This window comes from Dryobates pubescens, chromosome 27, assembly GCF_014839835.1.
Source record: "Dryobates pubescens isolate bDryPub1 chromosome 27, bDryPub1.pri, whole genome shotgun sequence".
In the NCBI taxonomy this organism is placed as follows: domain Eukaryota; kingdom Metazoa; phylum Chordata; class Aves; order Piciformes; family Picidae; genus Dryobates; species Dryobates pubescens.
In genome coordinates, this window is record NC_071638.1 from 744,892 (window position 1) to 769,842 (window position 24,951).

Genomic DNA, 24,951 nt, shown 5'->3' on the forward strand with positions numbered 1-24,951 from the left:
TTGAAGGCCCCATTCCTCAGCATGCTCTACCCTGATACACATAGCTTGATGGGTTTTGGTTTGGTTTTTTTTCTGGAAGTCTGAGAGTCTGTTTGAAAAATAAGTGATGGTCATCTCCTAACACAGCTATGTGAAAAGCTCACAGAAGCACAGAATTGTTTCTTTCAAATTACTGGGTCAAACCAGATGGTAAAAGTGGTTACAGGTCTGAGTATCAGCCTGCTGCAGGCTGCCTTGACGTGGCTGCTTCACCTGTACAAGTTCATGCTGTCACTCTTCCCCAGCTAGTAAATGGCATAAAACTCCATGTGGTAGTTTCATTCAACTGTCTGACACTTGCTGGCACACCTCTGCTTATGTAGCCTAGTAGATACTGCAATCCTTTCAATTTTGTTTTAAAATGATCTTTAACTGGTTGTCGTCTTTGTTTGTTTAGCTTTTTTGTGTGCAAACTTCCCTTTTGGGTACAGGAACCCTTAGGTTTGTTGTCATAGAAAACATCAGCTAGAGATGAAGATGTAATGGTTTTAGAGTGGGTGGTAATGTGCAGGATCTCTTATCAGAGATGCTTTGTGCATCATTCAGGAGGTCTGGTTCAGGCAGAGCTTAAACTCAGTGGTGTTTCTCTTAACTCCATGGTGTTTCTCTGCAGAGGAAAGAAATATTCCAGTTTGCAGAAGTGAGAGGGCTAGGGCCCCTCTGCTTCTGGGACAGGAGCTGTTTCCTGATGCAGTTTCTTGGATGAGGAACTTTAGGAAGACTGCAGGTTATTAGGAAAGATGCCTGCACAGAGATTACTTACTTTGCTGTGCTTTGGAGACTCCCGGTTTGGTTCCCTGCGATGGCACTGCATTGTTTTGAGGTCACCACATGCCTTCACTCTGAGAAGACTGTAGGGGAGCATTCCTTGAGGAAAAAGAAACTTGGGATTTAATTCAATGATTTGATTTATGAGGGGTTTTTTTTTGTCCACCTTGAATATAAGGCATTTAACTGCTGCAGAGCATTGCCTTGAAGTGTTTCCAGTCAGGCCCATGAAGGAGGAACACGTCCTGTTTCTCCTGTATTTTCCCAGCCTTCTTTGCCCCATAGCCTTAACATGGTGGCCATCAACAATTCTAGGAAGAGTTGGTCCCAAGTTCAGGAGTGTATCTGTACTGTCCTGCACAAACAGGTTTTGATGAGGCTTTTGTTTTCTGATAGCTGAAACAGAGAAGGGATCTGCAGACCACTTGGATCTGGCTGGCTTGCCCCCTCGCCCAAAAGAAATGGATAGTCTACAGATGATGCCACCTTCTCTGGATTCCAAGAAAAAGGCCAGAGGGATCAAGAAGTTGTTTGGAAAGTAAGTGAAAGATGATTGATGAGCATTCCCTAGAGCAGGGCTTTGCTGGGAACGCTGCTTCTCCTCTTTCCACCTTCAACGTGTGGCTCCATGGTTTAGTGTCTCAAGAGGAAGAGCCAGTGTGGCATTTGAGAGAGCTCACAGTAGGTGGGTGTGTGACAGTTTCAGGCCATGCCTTTAAAAGTTAGCTGCAGATTTTTGAGCAGAAGAGTGAAGAAATACAAACAAATCCACAGCTGGGTGTAAAAAGGGAAAGAAGAGATTATTCTAAATGAATTTCATTGGCTAGATGTGTGGAAGGGGACCCTTAGCAGTCTCATTTCCCACATTCCTTCCTTCCTTCCTTCTCTGGCATGCTGCTTTCTGCTCTGCTTCACTGGGAGAACCTTATCAGCTAACCTTGAGATAAGAGCTCTGACTCTCTAACATCTCTTTTCTATTTTCTTCTAATTAAACAGATGAAAAGGGGGGGGAAGGTTAGGGGGGGAGTGGGGTGGTTTTTCCCCCTTCAGGGGGGTTTCTGTGCTGGTTTCTGCCTGTAAATACCTGTATAATACTGTAAATACTGTATATTTGTACATATTCCTTGCATTCCATTGTAGAATGTGGTTTTGCCTGTAAATACAGCTTCCATTTGCTTTCCCCAACTGAGTGTGCCAAGTTTTTGTTGATGTGGTGGCAAAGTTCCAAACCATTACATTACACAAAATAATTGGTGTTAAACGTGGGGCTCAAACCCACAACCCTGAGATTGAGAGTCTCATGCTCCATCAACTGAGTGAGATGAGTTTTTGTTAATGCTGGTGGGCCAAACCATCTCGGGGTGGCAGGTAGAGAAAGAGCTGCAAACCCTGTAGGAGATCTTGGTTGCAGTAGCAGCAGCATGCTACTACCCTTAGCCAAAAGTGACTATGTTTTCTTCCTTTAAACCAGGCTTAAAAGAAGTCAGTCTACCACCTTCAACCCAGATGATTTGTCTGAGACTGAGTTCAAGAGAGGAGGGACAAGAGCAACTGCAGGGCCACGACTGGGCTGGTCTCGAGACCTGGGGCAGTCTCACAAGTAAGACAAGCGGTACAAAGTGTGCTGGGATTTGCTTTGTCAGCAGCTGGGGTTGAGCATGAGGTCCACAGAAGAAGTGCAGTGCCAACACGAAATGTCCCCTCGCCTGGCAAATGGAAATGAGCAGATCCAGGCAGTTTGCTCCTTTGAGAGATGGCTTTTGTAGGTGTGAGGTTGGGTGGGTGGTGGAGTCCTGCTGCCGAGTTCATGGGGCTTCGCAGGAGTGCAGCTGTCAGGCTGTGTGACACAAGGTGTGAGTCCTCATGTGGCACTGACAGATACTCTTCTGGTATGTTTCCTGCTGCACTCCTGGGGATTAAAGGCTAAGGTGAAACATGGTCTCACTTCAGGTTATTATGGAATCATTAAGGTTGGAAAAGACCTCTAAGATCATCAAGTCCAACCATCAGCTCAGTGCTACCATACCCACTAAACCATGTCCCAAAGTGCCACATCTGCAAGGCTTTTGAACACCTCCAGGGATGGTGACTCCACTGTTACCCTGGGCAGCCTGGGCCACTGTTTTAGCCACACTAGGCAGCAGAAGAGATTGTTTTCAGTAGTGTTAATATACCATGTTTATTGTGATTAGTGGCATGAGATCAGAAGCAATCAGCACTTCATGGTGCTGACACTCTTTTCCTCACTAGGCTCACCCAACAGCTGATTGTGATTCACACTCTTCCCAAGAGATTGTCCCCACTCACACAAAATACTCCTAAAGTAGGCTTAGGTTTTGAGTCTGTTGTTATGTATGAGAATGGGAGATTTGAGGCACAGGATTTATCACTTTCCTTTTATTCCCCTGAAATCTTCTGCAGTGAGCTGGACATGCCATTTGCAAAGTGGACGAAGGAGCAGGTTTGCAACTGGCTCCAGGACCAGGGGCTAGGCTCTTACATAAATAATGGCAAGCACTGGATACTGTCTGGACAGACACTTCTGCAGGCTTCACAGCAGGATCTGGAAAAGGTAGGAAATACTGGAAGCAGTGCTTTCAGTTAGGAGTACAAAGAGACTGCTGTTTCTGTGCAGTCACATCTGATTCATCAGCACTCCTGTGTGGCACAGTTATTTTATGCATGTGGGAAGTGTGTGGAAAAAGCCTGCTGGTTTGGCCTGGTGGTGTTTTCTGGCCATTTTACTCAAAGAAGGAGGGGGATTCATTACAGTGGTCATAGAACAGAATCATAGAATTTTTGGTTCATAACCCCAAGCACCACATCCAAACAATCCTTACACATGCAGGGCTGGTGACTCAGCCACCTCCCTGGGCAGCACATTCCAGTGCCTGACCACTCTTGCTGGGAAAAAAATGTTCCTAATGTCCAGTCTAAGCCTACCCTGATGCAGCTTGAGGCAGCTCCCTCTTCTTCTATCACTTACTACCTGTCAGAAGAGACCAGCACTAGCCTCTCTACAACGTCCTTTCAGGTGGTTGCAGACAGCAGTGAGGTCTCCCCTCAGCCTCCTCTTTTCCAAACAGAACAGCCCCAGCTCCCTCAGTCACTCCTCATAAGATTTATTCTCCAGGCCCTTCCCCAGCTTCCTTGACCTCCTCTGCACTTGCTCTGGCACCTCACAGTATCACCAAGGTTGGAAGAGACCTCAAAGATCATCGAGTCCAACCTGTCACCACAGACCTCATGACTAGACCATGGCACCAAGTGCCACATCCAATCCCCTCTTGAACACCTCCAGGGACGGTGACTCCACCACCTCCCTGGGCAGCACATTCCAATGGCGAACAACTCTCTCAGTGAAGAACTTTCTCCTCACCTCCAGCCTAAACCTCCCCTGGTGCAGCTTGAGACTGTGTCCTCTTGTTCTGGTGCTGGTTGCCTGAGAGAAGAGACCAACCCCCTCCTGGCTACAACCACCCTTCAGGTAGATGTAGACAGCAATAAGGTGTCCCCTGAGCCTCCTCTTCTCCAGGCTAAACAACCCCAGCTCCCTCAGCCTCTCCTCACAGGGCTGTGCTCAAGGCCTCTCCCCAGCCTTGCTGCCATTCTCTGGACACCTTCAAGTGTCTCAATGTCCTTCCTAAACTGAGGGGCCCAGAACTGGACACAGGACTCAAGGTGTGGCCTAACCAATGCAGAGTCCAGGGGCACAATGACTTCCCTGCTCCTGCTGGCCACACTATTCCTAATGCAGGCCAGGATGCCATTGGCCTCCTTGGCCACCTGGGCACACTGCTGGCTCATGTTTAGGCAGCTGTCAATCAGCACCCCCAGGTCCCTCTCTGTTTGGCAGCTCTCCAGCCACTCTGACCCCAGCCTGTAGCTCTGCATGGGGTTGCTGTGGCCAAAGTGCAGCACCTGGCACTTGGACTTGTTGAATGCCATCCTGTTGGACTCTGCCCATCTGTCTAGTCGGTCCAGGTCCCTCTGCAGAGCCCTTCTGCCCTCTAACTGACCAACATCTGCTCCCAACTTGGTGTCATCTGCAAATTTGCTGATGACTGACTCAATGCCCTCATCCAGATCATCAATGAAGATGTTAAAGAGGATGGGGCCCAGCACTGATCCCTGGGGCACACCACTGGTGCCTGGCTGCCAGCTGGCTGTGGCACCATTCACCACCACTCTCTGGGCTCAGCCTCCAGCCAGTTCCTAACCCAGCACAGAGTGCTGCTGTCCAAGCCACGAGCTGACAGCTTGGCCAGGAGTTTGCTGTGGGGAAACCTCCACATCTCTCTTGTATTGAGGTGCCCAAAACTGGCAGCTATGATCAGTCTCTTTGTCTTGAACTTCAACTGGAATAAGAAAAGTGTGATTTGAACATAGTGGCTTTTAGTAGTGTAGTAGTAGTATAGTGTAATGGCTTGTAGTAGTGTAAGAGAGGTGACACTAGCTAGCAAGCCTTGGTGAAAGTGTGTGTGGGATCAAAGGATCCTAGAACAGCTGCACTTGTAAGTGAACTGGGGAAGACAGTCTGCATTTGGAATTATTTCTGAATGTCAGTAATTTCCTGGGACCTTCACATGCTCTTAACTAAATGATTCTTTTAACCTTACCTGCCTAAGCGAGAGGGAAGTAATTCCAGAAACACAAAATCGTTTTGCCTGGAAAAGACCTCTAAGACCATTATCTAGTCCCATCAAGTACTTTTCTGAGTGCTAACAGGGTTTATATTGGGGGATTAAAAAAAACAAAGGAATGTCATGGCCAGCATTCCCCAGGGATCAGTACCAGGCCCAGTTTTGTTCAGCATGTTTATTAGTGACCTGGGTGAGGGGATTGAGAGTACCCTCACTGAGTTCACTGATGACACAAACTGGGGGGTGAGGGGTGGCTGACACCTCTCAGGCTGTGCTGCCGTCTGACGAGATCTGGACAGACTGAGAGCTGGGGGAAGGCAAACCTCATGAAGTTCAATGAGGACAAGTGCAGGGTACTGCATCTGAGGAGGAAATACAGCAGGCGCCAGTACAGGTTAGGGGCTGCCCTGCTGGAGAGCACCTCCATGGAGAGAGACCTTGGAATCCTAGTGGACAGCAAGTTCTGCATGGGACAGCAATGTGTCCTTGTGGCCAAGAGAGCCAATGGTATCCTGGGGTGCATCAAGAAAAGTGTGTCTGGCAGGTCTAGGGAGGTTCTTCTCCCCCTCTACTCTGCCCTGCCGAGACCACACCTGGAATACTGTGTCCAGTTTTGGGCTCCCCAGTTCAAGAGAGACAGAGACCTGCTGGAGAGAGTCCAACAAAGGGCCACGAGGATGATTCAGGGACTTGAGCATCTCCCCTATGAAGAGAGACTGAGAGCCTTGGGGCTGTTTAGCCTCGAGAAGACTGAGGGGGGCGGATCTGATCACTGTCTATAAATATCTGAGGGGTGGGTGTCAAGTGGAGGGGGCAATCTCTTTTCTGTGGTGCACAATAATAAGACAAGGACCAACAGGTACAAGCTTGAACATAGAAGATTTCACCTCAACATGAGGAGAAAGTTTTTACAGTGAGGATGACAGAGCACTGAACAGGCTGCCCAGAGAGGTTGTGGAGTCTCCTTTTTTTGGGCACATTCAAAACCTGTGCAGACTACCCTAAGTGATCCTGCTTTGGCAGGGGGTTGGACTCAATGATCTCTGGAGGTCCCTTCCAACCTCTTAACATTCTGTGATTCTATGAACATTTTAATACGGCTTGGAATTCCACTGCCTTCTGAAATTGTTCCCACTGCCTTCTGAAATTGTTCCAGCCTGTGCTGAACATGTGCTGAAGTGATGCTGGTATTAAGCAAATCGAAAATGCACCTGCCAGGTCACTGGGAAATGCTGTGTTGAATGTAACTATGAAACCACTTGTGATTTAGCAGAGGGAGAAATAAAACAGTGTTGTCTCTAGGTTTGCTGCTTTCCTTTCTTTCACAGGAGCTTGGGATAAAGCACCCACTGCATCGGAAGAAGCTTCAGCTTGCTTTGCAAGCACTTGGATCTGAAGAGGAAAACAATCATGGCAAACTGGATTACCACTGGGTTACCAGTAAGTTACAAGCTGAAGCACCACAGGAGTGCCTAATGGTGGCTAATTTGGGGGTCCAAGAATGAGAACACCACTAAGTGGTGCTAGAGAACTTGGCTACCCCGCTAACACGAGTGTCTGTCTGTGCCTTAGGGTGGCTGGATGACATTGGCCTCCCCCAGTACAAAACTCAGTTTGATGAAGGAAAAGTGGATGGCCGAATGCTCCATTACATGAGCATGGTAAGCAAATGGCTTTTCTTTTCCTCACATCTTTTTCATGTTCCTAGTTTCTCCCCTTTTAGTACACACTGGTGTACCTCCAGGCACTATGGAGGTAGAGAGTCTTGGAGAGACCCACCACAACCAGAGACGGCAAGCTGTTTTTACACCCCACAGCACGAGAGCCATGCCCTACCAGGCTCAGTGTCCACAAGGAGCCAGAGAGCTGGATCACAGTGATCTGCCTTGGAGCTTCCTAGAGCAGAATGTTGTGCCTCTCTGGAGACCAGCAGAGAATATCTCTGCATTACTCTGGGCCTGTGTTAGAAGTTTTGGAGTGGTGCTACATGAGAGGGGATTGGACGTGCCACTTGGTGCCATGGTCTAGTCATGAGGTCTGGTGACAGGTTGGACTTGGTGATCCTTGGGGTCTCTTCCAACCTTAGTGATAATGTGATGCTGGTCACTGCCTCCACATGTGAGTTTTGCCCCATATAACTGAATCTACTGGAACACAGGAGGTTCCACATAAACAGAAGGAAAAAAATCCTTCAGTTTGAAGGTGTCAGAGCACTGGAGCAGCCTGCCCAGAGAGGTTGTGGGGTCTTCATCTCTGGAGGCATTCCAAACCCACCTGCACATGCTTCTGTGTGATCTACTCTGAGTGATTCTGCTGTAGCAGGGGGGGTTGGACTAAATGATCTTCAGAGGTCCCTTCCAACCCCTACCATTCCTTGATTCTGTGAAGCTAAAGGTGGAGCTTACTCTTACTTGCTTTTGTATCTTGGCAGAGGCTCCACCTATGCACAAGCAGCGTACCAAAAGTAGACTTCTCTCCAGCAGCCTGAGATCTTGTATGTCTCATGGGGCTTCCTGACAATGGTTTCAAAGCTGCTGAGTGGTTCATAAATCAGGTCTTTGCACTTTCTACATGATTGTAGGAAGAAAGCTGAGGGAGATTAGAGTGTCAGAGCCATTGCTACCGCTAAAAGGATATTCCAGAATGCTCTTCACTGAGCAAACATTTGATGTACTTCCCTGTTCATGTGGATGCTTAGGTGAAGAAAACCCAAAGTCATTGCCTGACTCTTGACATCTGAAAGCTACCTGTCCAGCCCAAAGCAGTTGTCTGTGCCCTGTGGTCAATGCAGATAGAGGGGCACAGCCCCTCAGGCACCATCTCATTCTTTGGCTTGGCACAAACTGTCTTAAGAGATGCCTGACACTTTCCATGGACACTGGTGGGAGGCAATGAAACCTTTTTTGATCTCTGTCATATTAAAACCTTTTTTGCAGAATCAAATGCAAAGCTGAGGGGAGTCTGATGCACTGTTTGCAAGGCTCTCCTGCCGCTAGTCAGATTGCTGAGGATGTGTCATCAGACCCTCCTTTCTGCTCGTAGCCCCGAGTTTCTTGTACTAAGCTCTGTACCCTTTGTGAAGAGCAGCCCCCTGGAGCTAATACAGCAAAGCAGTAAGCTTTTGTCTTGGGAAAGATGGTTGGTAGTCAGTCACATCTAGCACATATTAAAGTCTTATCTCAGAACATGTCAGATTTGCATTTTAAGCCAGGATCTGAAGCAGTCTTCTCCAATCAGGTGCCAGCTCCACCAATAAGTGCGTTTATGTTTATTAACTCCCTCTTCCTCCTCAACAGGATGACTTGCTGTCCTTGAAAGTTGTCAGTGTCCTCCACCATCTTAGCATCAAGAGAGCCATTCAGATTTTGAGAATAAACAACTTTGAACCCAACTGCCTGCGCAGAAGGCCATCTGATGAGGTACTGCTGTAAAGTGAAGCTGGCAAGAGGCATTCTGTAGTGGTTTGCTTTGGTTTTTTCCCTGGTGTTTATGTCTATTCCTGCTCTGCTCTCTTCTCCTGTCTCCTCCTTTCTATTTCATTCTGTTTCAATTTTGGTTTCCATTTTCTTACATTGTTCTTCCAGTCTCATACTCTGCCATCACTACCTGAGACACCACTTTCATTCCTCCACCTGCCTTGTTCCCTTCACCAAATCTGCTGCGTCTCTTCCTGGCCAGCAGCTGGTTGCTGCGGCTAGTCTCTTAACGCGCTGTCTGAAGCATAAATCATCTTGAACTCTGTGGACTGCTGCCCTGAGTCTTGTGTAACTCCCTGGAAAATTGGTGACTGTGTCAACATTTTCTGTGTAAAAGGAGTTTAGCCCTGCTACCACACAGGAGTGTCATTAGCTGTTTTGGAGGCGATTTGTGCTGGTTAGGGCAGCAGATAATGGAGCAACACAGAGCCTTGGATTTAGATTCACAGTATGTGTTAACTGCTCATGGACCTAGATAAGTTTTCTGTTCTACTGGTAGATATTGTAAGTGCATAGGAGAATAATCAAATGACAAGAAGCATGACACAGACATGCCTACAGCCCAGACACATCTCCACACTGGTATTGCTGCAAGACAGCCATCCCAAAAGGGGGTTTTCTCAAGTGCAAAGTGAGCTTGCATTCTTTAAGGGCAGGAGACAACTGTTTCAGTAAAGACTAGGGCTGAAACAACTGAGTTGGGAAGTCTTCTTAACTTGCCCATTCCTCCTTCCTGTTCACAGAATAACATCACACCTTCTGAGGTCACCCTCTGGACCAATCATCGTGTGATGGAGTGGTTGCGCTCCGTTGATCTGGCAGAGTATGCACCTAACCTGCGAGGGAGCGGTGTGCATGGGGGACTGATGGTAAGGGTTTAGGCTGCCTGGTTCCTGTTTACTTAAAGAAAATAGCCTTCAGAATTGCTAGAACAAAGTTCTGAAATTATCTTCACTGCCCACACCTTACCTTCTTATTCTGCTTAATCAGAAGTCACTCTTGAAATTTGTTACCCTGCAGTTGTTCTGCTGAGGGACATGGTTTAGCACCAGACTTGGCAGAGTAGGTAATGGTTGGACTCAGTGATCTTGAAGGGTATTTCCCAATCAAAACACTTTTGTGATTCCATAGTTCAAATGACACAGATGTCTTGGACAGAATTAGTGTGGGCAGTAATGGATTCAGCAATCCACATTCCCCTTGCAATTTAATTAGGTGTGATATTCTCCACCTCCTGTCCTGTGATGCTGCATGCTGCTGTCACGGTGTTGAACAGCCCCCATCTTCCTTCCTGGCCTTGGATATGTTTTGCTGTTGTGAGGAAGGCTTGTTACTTTTGTCAAACTGGTGATTTCAGTGCCAGGCTGGGACTGGTTTTAATTACTCTAGCATCAGATACTGCAGGCAAGAGACTGCAGAAGTTTGTTGTGGTGGTTAAGAGGTTTTATAGCTGTTTTCCATCATTCCCCTGGACACAATATCCAGAATTAAAGAGGATGGTGGGTGAGCATTTTGTGCCAACTTCACACATTACACAAGTGGATTTTTATAAGGGGGTAATGGAGTGGCTCAGTTGGTAGCACATAAGACCCTTAATGGGAAGGTTGTGAGTTCAAGCCTGCAGTGGGCAGTAGTGACAGGTTGGACTCGATGATCTTTGAGGTCTCTTCCAACCTTAGTGATACTGAATACTGAATCTGTCCCTGCATCTTTCCTGACAATTCTCTATTTGTATTCAATTTTCTGTTTAGTCTTGAGAACAGAAGACTGAAGGGGATATCATCAATGTCTATAAATATCTGAGGGGTGGGTGTCAAGTGGCCAAACTCTTTTCAGTGGCATACAATAATAAGACAAGGAACAACAGGTACAAGCTTGAACATAGAAGATTTCACCTCAGCATGAGGAGAAACTTCTTTACAGCGAGGGTGTCGGAGCCCTGGAACAGGCTGCCCAGAGAGGTTGTGGAGTCCCCTCTGGACACATACAAAACCTGTCTGGATGTATTCCTGTGCAGGCTACCCTAGGTGATCTTGCTTTGGCAGAGCAAGTTGGACTCAATGATGTCTGGAGGTCCCTTCCAACCTCTAATGTACTGTGAATACTCTGTAACTGAAGGAGGAAAGCCTGGAGGTGGCATTTCATTAATCCTTCCACTAGTTAACTCTTTTTTGCCCTCTTTGTTGTATGTTTCCTCTAAAACACAAACCAAAATCCAAAAGCAGCCTTACGAAATGACCAAGATAAGCATGCCTGTGGCATTGAGACCTCATCAAACGCTGCTGGCTTCAGCTGACTTCTTTGTGATTTGATGAACAGGTTTTGGAGCCTCGTTTCAACGTGGAAACCATGGCACAGCTGCTGAACATCCCACCCAACAAGACGCTACTGAGGCGGCACTTGGCCACGCATTTCAACCTCCTCATTGGGCAGGAGGCCCAGCAGCAGAAACGGGAAGCCATGGAGTCCTCAGACTATGTCCTTTTAACAGCAACTGCCAAAGTCAAGGTAGTCAAGGCAGACAGATGCCCAGCGTGCTGCTCGTACCTGTCCTTGGGGGGATAGTTCAGTGAGGTCTGAGAAAAGGCTCTGGCTGCTAATTAAAGAAGCATGAGAACAGCACTCGGCAGATTTGGATTTGAAATGTTTGAGGCCACACCTGGAATATTGTGTCCAGTTTTGGCATCCCCAGTTCAAGAGGGACAGGGATCTACTGGAGACAGTCCTACAGAGAGCTGCCAGGATGATTAAGGGACTGGAGCGCTGCCCTGTGAGGAGAGGCTGAGAGCCCTGGGGCTGTTCAGTCTGGAGGAGAGAAGACTGAGAGGGGATTTAATAAATGTTTGTAAATATCTGAGGGCTGGGGGTCAAGAGGGGGGACAGCCCCTGCTCAGTTGCACCCTTGTGATAGGACAAGGGGCAATGGATATAAACTACAGCACAAGAGGTTCCACCTCAGCATGAGGAGGAACTTCTTCACTGTGAGGGTCACAGAGTACTTAGAACAGCCTCCCCATGGGGGGTTGTGGAGTCTCCTTCTCTGGAGATTTTCAAGACCCATCTGGATGGATTCCTGTGTGACCTGTGCTAGCTTCTATGGTCCTGCTCTGGCAAGGGGGTTGGATTCAATCTTTGGAGGTCCCTTCCAACCCCTAATATCCTATGATGTCTGCCATGAAAGCCGTATCTCTGCCTCTCATGCAGACAAGAGGTTGTGCTGTTGTCTGCACTTTTAAGAGTTGGGGCAGGGAGACTGTCCATCATGCACTGTGATTCTGGTCTCATTTGGGATCCTTTAAATGGTGTTGCCTTAGCCATGGTAGAATAAAGGGAGACATCTTGTTCCTGAGGATGCAGTGAGGCACAGAGGATCTTTGTTTAGCAGAGCCGTGGGGCTTTGACCCCTCACCGCTCAGCAGCACCGCAAGAGTAAGAGATCTGTTCATTCTGTTCTGACTCCGACTGCCTGTCAAATTTCTCTTCACTTGTAAGCCAAAGAAGCTGACTTTCAGCAATTTTGGGAGCCTGAGGAAGAAGAAGCAAGATGATGTAGAGGAGTATGTGTGTCCTATGGAGCTGGGCCGTGCGCCTGGAAGCGGCTCGAAGAAGGGTTTCAAGCCTGGCCTGGATCTCAGAGTGTATGACGATGACGATCTGGACAGGCTGGAGCAGGTAAGCGAGCTTTAGCAATTTGGAGTCCTTCACTCTACTGTCAGGTTGAGTGGAAAACCTTCCTTTTCCCAGGGAAGCCTTCCTTTTGCTTTGGCCTGTGAAGGTCCTGACTCCTGGCACTTGGCCCAGAGAGGTTCGAGCTGTGAACGCATCACCTCTTAGGACCACCTCTGCTGACAGGGCATCCTCCTCCCTTGCTCTGCTCTGTTGGCTGGAATCATCAGGAACATTATGTGCCACACTGAATTGCCACTCTTATCTTGACACACAATGAATTTATTACTGATTCATTATTCATCATCTGTTTGGTTTTTTTGTAGATGGAAGATTCAGAAGGGACAGTGAGGCAAATAGGAGCATTTTCTGAAGGCATCAACAACTTAACAGTAAGGCTTAAGAGTGGGGTCTGTGAAAGAAGGTCTCTGTTTCTGTAAGATGGGTATAAACCCCTTGACAGTCACTAGTGGTAACTAGTGTGAGGCTGTTTAATACAAATACACTAAGTACAACTTTTTCTTGCTGTTCCTGGCTTTGTCAAGCAGCTGAGTTTTGTCATTTTGGGAACCATTGCTTTGATTTCAGCATGTAGTGGGACCTAGTCTTTGGATGAAGTGAAGCACCACTGGTTTCTGAGAGCTAAAGCATAGAAAATACAGTGCACACTATGGACACTATGCTGCCTCATCAAAACTAGGTGTCAGTTGAGGTCCTTTGGGTTTTGTGTGGGGACAGGGGAAAAGAGAAATGGGTGGTTCAGGAGATTTTAGTCTGCTTGTAAATATAGCTCCAACTGAGCTGGTCTATTCTGGGGATAATTTCAACCCACCACACCCATCCTGCCAGGGAGTGGTCACCAGTTCTCCTCACTGATTCCCCGTCCTCCAGGGAGGGCAGTGGATGTGGCAGTAGGCTAGCAGGCTGCCCTTGGGTAGTGAGTTACCAGTTGAGGATTGCATCCCTTTTTCTGGATGGAAGCTCAGCCCCAGGCTGTGCTCCCTGAGCTGCTTGGGCCAGCAAGTAGCAGAGAGCTGATTCTTCATGAATGACCAGAGCGGTGGCTGCTGGCAGTGTTTGCTGCCGGGCACAGGGCTGCACCAGCCCGGGTGCCTGACTTCAGCTGTGAGGGGCCGAACCTTGACTCCTCCCTCCTTTTCTTTCTAGCACATGTTGAAGGAAGATGACATGTTTAAAGACTTTGCAACTCACTCTCCTAGCACCAGTGTAACAGATGAGGACTCCAATGTGTGACAGCAAGCACCAGACGCTGGCCAAGGCTCGCTTTGCTACGTGCAGGAAGAGTCATCATTATAAATGACAGGCAGCAGGTTATGTACATTACATTGCTCTTGCTTCTGTTAGATAGAAGTAATACTGGGGGCTGGGGGCTAGAGTTTAACCAACAAAACAAGGTGCCTACTCTGAAATTGCCATAAGGAACACCTGGACACTGGTGAATGGTAATTGTGGGGTTTTTCCATATTTAATGTACAAATTGGTGATATGTCTCAAGAGTGTTGCATTTAAATGTACCTGGTGTGATACTGCTCCTCTTGCTTGCTCATGACCTCAGATAATGCTGTATCCTGTGCTGAAGTAACAGGAGGTGTTAGGTAGCAGTATTGGGTTGTAGATATTGTGCAGTCAGCTTTCTCTGTGCTCTCAGCTGAAGAAAAAAACAAAGTTAGTACTTTTTATTTCTTTCCAAGTGCATTTGTGCAGCACAAATACCAATTCTGCCCTTCCTGTGTTACCCAGTGTAGGAGTTTAGCCATCCGTGCCCTGCCTGAAGATCCAGGAGCTCTTGGCTGTTGCTCTTATTTTCATACTGTTTTATATTTAAAGTTAAAAAAATAAAATAAAAAACTAAAGAAGTAGTGTATGAAGCACATGCAAAAGAAATTGTGAGGTGGAGTGATGGGAGGTATGGGTGCAGGGGAGAGGATTGTGAAAAACAAACAAACTCCAACAAAAATATTCCAGTTTGCATGCCAGCTGGTTACTGGGAAAGGCAGGCTGACCTTTGGAACTGTTTGCTCTTACTGCTCTTGGCCCAGTGCACAGTTTAATGATCTTCCTCTTGGGATGAGGCCATTAGGAAGCATCTTTCTTCTGCTGGCGACTCGTGTGGAAACTGCACAGCTGCACAACCTCTTCTTTCTCCTTGCCAGCAGTGGTGCAGTCGCAGCATTCAAACACGGAGATGAGCGTTCCGACGTCTGTGACGCGAGGGTGGTGAGACACTGGCACAGGTTGCCCGGGCAGGTGGCAGCAGCCCCATCCCTGCAGGTTTTTAAGGCCAGGCTGGATGTGGCCCTGAGCAACCTGATCTAGTGTGAGCTGCCCCTGCCCATGGCAGGGGGTTTGAAACTGGATGATCCTTGAGGTCCCTCCTAACCCTGACAGTTCTGTGATTCTGTGAGTTGAAAAGGTGCGAGTGCTCCCTGCATGTGGAGTGTGTGTTTCTGCGCTGTGACTCGAGTCAAGGTGGTGTAGTTGGAAAAGCAGAACAAAAAAGTTCTATAGAGACATGTACAGGAAAATCTATTATTTCATAACATTAAACATAAAGTGGGACTTCTCTAAAATTCAGGTGTCCAATATGTTGCTCAGCGTTTTACCTTCTTAAAGCACAGCTGCTCTGCTTTTGAAGACCCTCAGAGCTCACAAAGCCTGACAAGCCAGTGGAAAGCTTTCCGTGTCGGAGGTGTCCTAGCCAAGAGCAAACAAAAAGAAGTCGTCCCTGCTGGTTGTGGTGGTTGTTCATACGGTGTTGGATGTTGCATGGATTTCAGCAGAGTGCCATGAAGCTTCTGTGCTTTAGAAAAGCCAAACAAATCATGTACAGCTGGGACTGTTCCTTGTGGTGCTGTGTTGCTTCACAAAGCTTTTGTCGCTGCTTTCATCGTTCTCCTTGCTGGAAGCGAGACTGTTTCTGACACGCTGCTGGAGCGTGGTACAAGGGATGTTAGACCTGTGCTGACTTTGGGGGTACCTCTGAAACACTATTAACAAAGGTAGGAGAGGAAGCTCCCAGAGGCTTCCAGGGGAATCCCAGCAGATGTTGGGGTAGACTGGAGTCACATTCTTTCATTATCTTGGTGTAAGCTCATAAGCTATTACTAGCCTGCTTCTGTGAAGGCTGTGCAGCGTAGGCTATGATCTCTGTACCAAGATGGAAAATGTGTTGTGGTTGCATTCCACATAGTATCAAGCACTGCTGCTTTCTTTTCAGCAACTGGAACCAGGCAAACAATCCATAATGTGTGCATAAACCCTTTGTGCTGCTTACCATTTGGCTACAGACAGGTCACAGCTGATGCTGTCTCCAGTATTCCTGATCAATTCCTGTCCACAAATGATTTCCTGTGTGTGGTTTCTTCTTCCACAGTCTTGGGCCTGTCTGAGCTAGTTTATCCAGGCCAGGATACCATATTTTGTAACACCTGCCATCAGCTTTACAAGGCAGGTGCTTGGAAGATGAATTCAGGGCTTGCTTTCTGTGAGTACTTTGCAGTATGCCTATTAAAGACATGAAAGTTGAGCAGAAGACCCTGCTTGCCCCACATGCTGCAGAAGCGCTGGGAAGAAATGGTGCAGGCATCTGAGCACCTCCAGATCGGCTTTCACTAGAGGCTGGCTTGTGAACACAGCTGGATGCTCACAGAGGGGAGAAGAATGGATGTCAGTGACACAATATGGGCACAAATACTCTCCAGTTTCACTTCACCCCAGTGCTTTTAGCAAGCATATCAACCATGGCAGGGGAGGGTTTATTCAGGTGCCGTGTAAGCAGCGTTCCGCCCCGGTGGCAAGCCAGCTCATCCCTTTAAACCTGCCTCTCACCTCAACCTGGGTCGTTTTATGGGGGTGCAATGTGAAAGCAAGTGGTGAGGTAAGGAGGCCAAGGTGCACACAGCTGATGGCCTGGGGGCATTCAAATTGGTGTGTGTTGGAAGAGGGCAGTGTAACTCCTCTGTGTATTGCCACGTACAATTCAATAAAGCCTGTGGAAAACGCCAGTGCTGCTGCAGATGAGTCCTGTGTAACATACCCTTCCCCTTTGCTTTCCTGGGAAGCTTGGCTCGTTTTACTGAACAGATGAGGGAGGAGGGGTGGAGATTGCACTTGGGGTTTTGTGTAGGCTCACTGCATCATTTGCCATCAGTGCCTGCAGAAGGACTTGGTTAACAGCTAAGCCATCATCTACCTCCCAGGTTTTTTACACTCATTTCTGGAATCCAGCTTTGAAGCACCTTGGGGTGCTCAGCATGGTGTGATGAAAAAGCCCTTCCTTGTTGCTCAGTGTGTCCCTCTTTGGGAGTCCTCCCAGTCTGCTGAAGGAAGGACCCACTCTAGCCCTTCTTGCTGTAAATGGCAACTGTCTCTTTGGTCTCAGGTCACTCCCCTCCCTGTGCTCTCGCAGCCCTCAGAGTTGCAGCTGCTTTGCCCACAGGAGCTGAGTTTCCCCATACTGCATACTGTTGCTGGGGTGCAGCTACAGATGATGAAGCATGTTTTGCCAAGTGTAGCCTACAAAACAGACTGCAAAATGCAGAACTTCTGTCTCATGACCTTTATTTCTGGGGGTTTGTTCATTAGCTCAGCATTTCAGTGGGGACACTAAGGATGAACACTTTGAATCCTAGAGTGTAATAAACTTCTGCTGTCTGTTTACACTGATGGGTAAAGATAGATGTGGACTGATCAAGAGCCAGTGGATATTAAAGCCATCTTTTTTCTGTTTGCTTGAATTACATACCTGCTTGGGAATGGAGAAGTCATCCAGAATAACCAACTGGAATGACTTTACAGATTCCCATCCACTAGCTCTTGTTGCATCCTGGCTTTCCCTTCAGGACAAAAATGACACTTGCCTCACCTGCCTGCTTGCTGTGTCTTGCACTGCCTTGCCATTGTTAACCTTTTCACTTGCATTTCATTTGCACCAAGAGTTTTTCCTGCCAGCCCTCTTTATCCTCAGCTGGGAGGAAGAAGATAGTGTGCTTTGAGGCAGCTAAGAGGCAAACCCAGCAGATCTGAAGCAGTGGTGAGTAAGGAGAGAGGAGCAGGTGCCTGGGAGCCCCTAAAGAAAATTTGAGTTACGGTTGGAGGCCACCGGAGAACTAGCAGCGTGCTCCCTGGGCACGGCTCTGAGGGGATCAGGAAGGAAGGTGGTTGTAGCCACGAAGGGGTTGGTCTCTTCTCTCTAGCAACCAGCACCAGAACAAGGGGACACAGTCTCAAGCTGTGCCAGGGGAAGTTTAGGCTGGAGGTGAGGAGAAAGTTCTTGACTGAGAGAGTCATTCGCCATTGGAATGTGCTGCCCAGGGAGGTGGTGGAGTCACCGTCCCTGGAGGTGTTCAAGAGGGGATTGGATGTGGCACTTGGTGCCATGGTCTAGGCATGAGGTCTGTGGTGACAGGTTGGACTCGATGATCCTTGGGGTCTCTTCCAACCTTGGTGATACTGTGAGACTGTGAATAGAGATGGCACATTTGAAAACCTGTGGAAGTAAAGACACACAATATGCCTGGGCATGATCTGCTCCCAAGGGCAGCAGTGAGACTGACCAGCCCATGCATCTGAAAGGTGCTCCTGGGAAACTCAGGAAGAGGGAGAGAGTGATCACAAATGAAGATGTGTTGAGCAATGGGAGTAAAGAGGGCAGAGACAGATCCTCAACACTTTTTTTTGACTCACTTGGAATGAAGAGCAGGAATAGCATTAGCAGGACAGGTCCTGCTTCTTGAGAATTACAGAGAGATCCTGGGCCAGAGGAGCAGCCGTAGTGGTGCCAGCAGCATTTGGCACCAGCAGCATTTGGCACCAGCGACATCCAGAGCTTAAGCAGGGCTGGCTCACACTGCAGCAGTAACATGCAGTTCAGCTTTTGCAGCTAGGGAAGCTGGATTTTGTAAGGTTAGGTGATAGTCATCCATGGTGGTACATGGACTGTCCAAGCTTCCCTGAGATAATCCAGTTGCAGGCAGCAACTGCTTGAACTTCTCCACTGAGACAAAAGTCTGCTTTAGTCCAAGTGCATTGCCATGGTACAACTCTGCTACAGGCTGCCTGATCAAGGGGATCCTACTGGTGAAGCTTTCCTGCTTCAGCTACAGGAGGCTTCACACTCGCAGTCTCTTGTCCTGCTGGGGAACTTCAACCACCCTGACATCACTGACAGTGAGGTTTAGGTAATCAAGGGGACTCCTGCAGTGCTTCAATTATAACTAACTTCTTCAGCTGGGTAATATCCCTGCCCAAGGAGATGCAGTCCTGGCCCTGATGCTCATGGATGTAAATGAGCTCATCAGTGATGTTGACTGGGGGCAGCCTGGGCGGCAGTGATCATGCACTGGTGGGGCTTGCAGTCCTGAGGGATACAGGACAGACAGGGAGCGTAGGCAGGACCTGAATTTAAGGAAAGCAAACTTCCAGTTCTTCAAGGAGGTAGGCAGTAGCCCCCCGGGAAAGGATCCTCAGAAACAGGAGGGCAGAGCTGGCAGGTCTTTAAGGATGCTTTCCATAGAGCACAAGAGCTCTTGATCCCCAGGCAAGGAAGGGATGAGACCAGGGCATGTCAGGACCTGCTGGTGAAAATAAAGAGCAAGAGGGAACTGCACAGATGGTGGAAGCAGGGACAGGTACCCTGGGAGTAGCATAGGAACAGTGTCTGGTTGTGTAGGGATGAGGTGAGGAAGGCCAAGGCATGGCTGGAGCTGAACCTGGCAAGGGATGCAAAGAATAACAAAGACTTCTACAGGTACATCAACCAGCAAAGGAAGGTTAAAGAAAGCTTTTCCCCTCTGAGGAGAGAGAATGGAGAGCTGGTGTCAGCAGAGGAGAAGGCTGAGGTAGTACTCAGTAACTTTTTTGCCTCACCCTTCATTTGCAACCCTGTTCCTCACCCCTCCCAGGACCTGCACCTGGATCCAGGCAATTCTCAGTATTGATTCATGCTGTGAGGGATGCTGAAATTGAGAGAAGCAATGCAGAAAAGGACTTGAGGGGTAAGGGGGGACAGGAAGCCCAGAAGGCAAACCATTCCCTGGGCTGCATCAAAGGAAGTGTGGCCAGTGGATCAAGAGAGGTAATTCTGCAGAGGCTCCAGCTCTGGAGTTCTCAGCAAAGCATGGACATGGACCTCTGGAAGCAAAATGATCAGAGAGCCTCTCCTGTGAAGACAGGCTGGGAGAGTTGGGCTTGTGCAGCCTGGAGAAGGGAAGGCTTCAGGGAGACCTTATAGTGGCATTTTAAGTATCTGAAGGGGGCCTACAGGAAGGCTGGGGATGGACTGTTGAGAAGTGCATATGGCAGCAGCATGAGGGTAGATTAAGGTTAGATGTTAGGAGAAAATTCTTCACAGTGAGAGTAGTAGAGCAGGTTGCACCAAGGTGTGGTAGAGGCCCCTTCCCTGAAGACATTCAAGGTCAAATTTGATGGGGCTCTGAGCAACCTGATCTAGTTGGAGGTATCTTTGTTCACTGCAGGGTGGTTGGGCAAGATGACCTCTGATGGTCCCTTCCCACCCATTGTATTCAATGATTGTTGTGAACTCATGGCACTGACTAGCAGCAGTGAGTACTGTGATACAGGCACCAGCCCATCAGAAAAGACCCTCCTGTCACTTCAGGCACCCTGTCTTTGGCCTTGGAAGGGAATCGTCCTTCTCTGGGTGATTAAAACACAGAGGCTATTTCATCTGCAAGGAACACCCAGTGCAAATAAAATGGGGAAGCAGGTAAGATCAGCTGAAGACATGGGGATGGAATTAACAGTAAGGAAAACAGGCACAGATTAATTCAGTAGATGTGAAAGTTGCTGGGGCTGTTGGGCTGGTCACTGCTCAGTCAGCTGAGGAGAAGCACACCCAGGAGAAAGTCTGTCTGCCCTGTGGGTCAGCAGGCTGCTCACAGAGCTCAGCAAACCACGCTGGAAAACTGCCCCAGCACAAAAAGCAGACCACAGGAGGTGGGCAATGTGCACAGGAGGTGGGCAGTGTGCACAGGAGGTGGGCAATGTGCACAGGAGGTGGGCAATGTGCACAGGAGGTGGGCAGTGTGCACAGGAGGTGGGCAATGTGCACAGGAGGTGGGCAGTGTGCACAGGAGGTGGGCAATGTGCACAGGAGGTGGGCAGTGTGCACAGGAGGTGGGCAATGTGCACAGGAGGTGGGCAGTGTGCACAGGAGGTGGGCAATGTGCACAGGAGGTGGGCAGTGTGCACAGGAGCTTTCTGTAAACCGCTGGCTAACAGCAGAGACTCTGCTCTGCCTCTCTAGCTTTTCCTCCATCTCCTCCTTTCCCACCTTCTCCACACATCACATGCCCTCAGCTCTTGGGGAAGCCAGGCTGAGTCAGCCTCTCTGGGGTTTAAACCAACAGGATGTACCCGACAGGAAAATGTGTTTAGAGAAGGTGTGTCATGTTCCCAGAACGTTTTGTTCACCAGGCATTAAGTCTTGGCTGGAGCTGATGAAAACTTTATTGCCTGGAGGCTTTGGGAGGTCCTAGGAGATTTGACTCACAGCCTTGATTTAATGGGTGGCAGAATTTGTTCAGTAGAAGAAGGGTGAGCCTGTAGTAAAGAAAATCATAGAATGGCTTAGGCTGGAAGAGACCTTAGAGAGCATCTAATCCGACCTCTCTCCCACAGGCAGGGACGCCTCTCAACCAGACTGGGCTACTCAAGGCCCCATCCAACCTGGCCTTCAACATCTCCAGGGAGGGGACATCCACAACCTCTCTGGACAATCCAGTCCAGAGTCTTGCCACCCTCATAGTGAAGAATTCCTTCCCCAAATCCAATCCAAATCTATTCTTCTGCAATCTAAATCCATTTCCCCTTGTGCTATCAGTGGGCACTCTTTTAAGAAGTCCCTCTCCAGCCTTCCTGCAGGTTCCCCTCAGGTATTGGAAGGCAGTTGTAAGGTACTCCCCCCCCCCCCCCGAGACTTCTCTTCACCAGGCTGAACAATCCCTGTCCCCTTAGCCTATCCTCATAGCAGAGGTGTTCCAGCCCCTGGATCGTCTTTGTGGCCCTTGTCTGGATGTTTTCTGACAGATCTATGTGCTTCTTGTGGTGGGGACATAGCATTGAGCATAAAGGGTTTAAAAGCACTGGTTTGGAGGAGTGAGATGATTACCAGTAAGAGGAAAAACCCTTCCCCATGATAGAAATGGCCCATAGGAGGAACCTATTCATGCCCTGCCCCTCAAAAGCAGACCAGTGCCAGGCTACAGAGGGCCTTGGAGCTGGAATGAAAACCCAGGGCAAAGGCTGTTCTTGCTGAGTGGCTATGCCATAGAACCATTGCAATTGGAACAGAGCATGAAGACCATCACAGCCACCAACTCACTCGGGTCACCACTAGCCCACCTGTGGCCAAAGGCAGTGACAGGTGGTAAAAGAAAACTGGGGGGGACCCAAGGGAAAGAAGAACCCTGGCCCTGGAGATGCTGGTAGGAGTGTTTGCTTTTTGGGGCAGCAGAGGTAGCTCCTGACCACTTGTGGCAGAGCAGCAGTCTGGAGGAGGCAAAAGCCTTTCACTGTGATTTCAGGAGCTTAGCAGCTGATTGCACTTACGGGCTTAGTGAGGCCTTTTCCCTCAGATTTTATTGGCCAAAGGGAGACACTCAGCTTGCAGAGCTGTGATTGCTTTCTTTCAGCCACTGCTAACCAGTGAAGAAAAAGAGCTGATCAGCTTTTAAACTGCTAAACTCACTGTGTTTATAGCTATCCAAATAGCAGTGTCAGTGCAACCTCCTCTGCTTGTAGGGCTCTCATTAATTTTGACAGCATCAAAAAATACCTCCAGGAGCTCGTTTGTGTGTTTTTACCATTTACTGTTTGAGGCACAGGTGGGGTGGCTCTGACAGCTGAGGAATAAAGCCTGCTCTTACTGGCACAGCCACAGCATCAATGCCAGAAGTGTTCACAGCTTTCCATGGCACAGGCTGAAAGGTGAACCAAAATGAAACCACAGAGCGTTGTGACAGCTGCTGCTGAGGCTCAGCTGCAGGTGGGGATGGAGAAAGGGAGGGGGAGCCCCCTCAGCTTTGTTTTCAATAGCTCCTTGAGAGAGTTGTTCTTAAAGAGCTGGCATCAGTGTGTGTGCAGTAGGGGGTTTCACATAGATAACTTGTGCTGTGAGGAGTGTGAGGTCTGGGATTGGCTCTGCTTGGGTTTGTGTCTGTCTAGAGGCCCAGACTAACCACTCCTGCAGCAGGATTGATTGGTTTAAGAGACCATCAGGAAAGCTTTAACTGCTGTCTTGCATACTGGTGTGGATGTCTCAAACTACTCAGCTCTGCTGGAATGCTGTCTCTAGAAACTGGTTGGTCTGCTTCCTTTGGCTGGTTTTTTGCAGGGTATAGAGCTGGGAAGAGGTGGGGAGGGAAGGCAGGATGTGTCTTGACTGTATGGACTTTGAACCTTGGAAGTTACACACTGGGGCAGGTGCCAGTTAGATAAGTGTCCTCTAGCAGGGTTCTGGCACCTCAGAGCTGGCCTGCAGGCTTGGTGCTGACCCTGGGAGGCATGATGCAGGGCCTAGGCTGCACCCTTCATTCACAGTATCACCAAGGTTGGAAGAGACCTCAAAGATCATCGAGTCCAACCTGTCACCCAACACCTCATGACTAGACCATGGCACCAAGTGCCACATCCAATCCCCTCTTGAACACCTCCAGGGACGGTGACTCCACCACCTCCCTGGGCAGCACATTCCAATGGCGAATGACTCTCTCAGTCAAGAACTTTCTCCTCACCTCCAGCCTAAACTTCCCCTGGCACAGCTTGAGACTGTGTCCCCTTGTTCTGGTGCTGGTTGCTAGAGAGAAGAGACCAACCCCTTCGTGGCTACAACCACCTTCCTTCCTGATCCCCTCAGAGCCGTGCCCAGGGAGCACGCTGCTAGTTCTCCGGTGGCCTCCAACCGTAACTCAAATTTTCTTTAGGGGCTCCCAGGCACCTGCTCCTCTCTCCTTACTCACCACTGCTTCAGATCTGCTGGGTTTGCCTCTTAGCTGCCTCAAAGCACACTATCTTCTTCCTCCCAGCTGAGGATAAAGAGGGCTGGCAGGAAAAACTCTTGGTGCAAATGAAATGCAAGTGAAAAGGTTAACAATGGCAAGGCAGTGCAAGACACAGCAAGCAGGCAGGTGAGGCAAGTGTCATTTTTGTCCTGAAGGGAAAGCCAGGATGCAACAAGAGCTAGTGGATGGGAATCTGTAAAGTCATTCCAGTTGGTTATTCTGGATGACTTCTCCATTCCCAAGCAGGTATGTAATTCAAGCACTTGGCTGCCTTGTGGATTTTTAGCTTGGGAGCCTGGGCCCTCACCCAGCAATGGTGGGAATTTGCCACAGCTCTGTACTGTGGTGAATGATGGTGAAGACGCAGAGCAAAGTATTTACCAACATGAAATTCACCCTTCCTTAGTTCAGCCAGGCTGGAGTCTCAGCTCAGGTGACAAACAAGCTTCTCCCAGTGCACAAACTGATTTTACCAGGTAAGGGGGCTGACCTCAGACAGTGAAATCCCATCATAATTTGTGTGAATAAGGTTAGGCAACGCAAGGTGAAGGGGTTGGCTTGGGCTTGTTTTGGATTGGGGGTTGGTGGTTTTTCCTTTGGATGCAATTTGCTACTGCAGAGTTTGGTATAATGTAGGATTTGCATAGTTTATACTGTAGGTGAGCTCAAGAGCTCACAGAAACACAGCTCAGAGAAGTAAGGCTAGGACAAGGGCTAAGGGAGGTGGTGGAGTCACCATCACTGGAGGTGTTCAGGAGGAAACTTGATGGGGTGCTTGGTGCCATGGGTTAGTTGTTTGGGTGGTGTTGGATTGGTTGAGGGGTTGGACACAATGATCTTGAAGGTCTCTTCCAACCTGGTTTATTCTGTTCTATTCTAATGGCTTTAATTGAAGAGGGCAGACTTAGATTAGACATGAGGAAGAAATTCTTCACTGTTGAGGTAGTGAGGCACTGGCACAAGTTACCCAGAGAAATTGTGGATATCCTTCCCCTGGAAGTGTTCAAGGGCAGGCTGGGTGAGGCCCAGAGCAATGTGGTTGAGTAGGAGGTGTCCCTGCCCCTGGCTTAAGTTTTGTTCCAACTCAAACCACTCTCTGCTTCCTTAAGAAGTATTGCAGCACTGCTGGGGATGGCTGGTGGGTTTAGCCAGGGGGGTCTTCCTAACAAGAGAGAAACCCAGCAGCACCCTTCACCCCAGCCTTTTAAAAGAACGTTCAAGCAGCATGATTTTATCAGGATACCACCCTCCCTGGCTCCAGCAGGAGTGTCTCACTCAGCTACTCCTTTATTACTCCAGGAGGGCATCTGGTGTAGT

General features: G+C 48.7%; 1 protein-coding gene across 1 annotated transcript in view; it reads left to right on the forward strand.

Moving 5' to 3' along the window:
• PPFIBP1 (PPFIA binding protein 1) overlaps positions 1-14,492 on the forward strand; it is a 128,310-nt gene extending 113,818 nt beyond the window's left edge. The window contains exons 20-30 of the mRNA XM_054173948.1: positions 1,204-1,345; positions 2,279-2,407; positions 3,229-3,379; positions 6,779-6,890; positions 7,023-7,111; positions 8,747-8,869; positions 9,670-9,795; positions 11,246-11,434; positions 12,419-12,598; positions 12,919-12,984; positions 13,760-14,492. Of these exons, the coding sequence (XP_054029923.1) occupies positions 1,204-1,345; positions 2,279-2,407; positions 3,229-3,379; positions 6,779-6,890; positions 7,023-7,111; positions 8,747-8,869; positions 9,670-9,795; positions 11,246-11,434; positions 12,419-12,598; positions 12,919-12,984; positions 13,760-13,846 (1,394 nt within the window). The 3' untranslated portion in view covers positions 13,847-14,492. The remainder of the gene's footprint in view (positions 1-1,203; positions 1,346-2,278; positions 2,408-3,228; positions 3,380-6,778; positions 6,891-7,022; positions 7,112-8,746; positions 8,870-9,669; positions 9,796-11,245; positions 11,435-12,418; positions 12,599-12,918; positions 12,985-13,759) is intronic.
• The last annotated feature ends 10,459 nt before the right edge of the window (positions 14,493-24,951 follow it).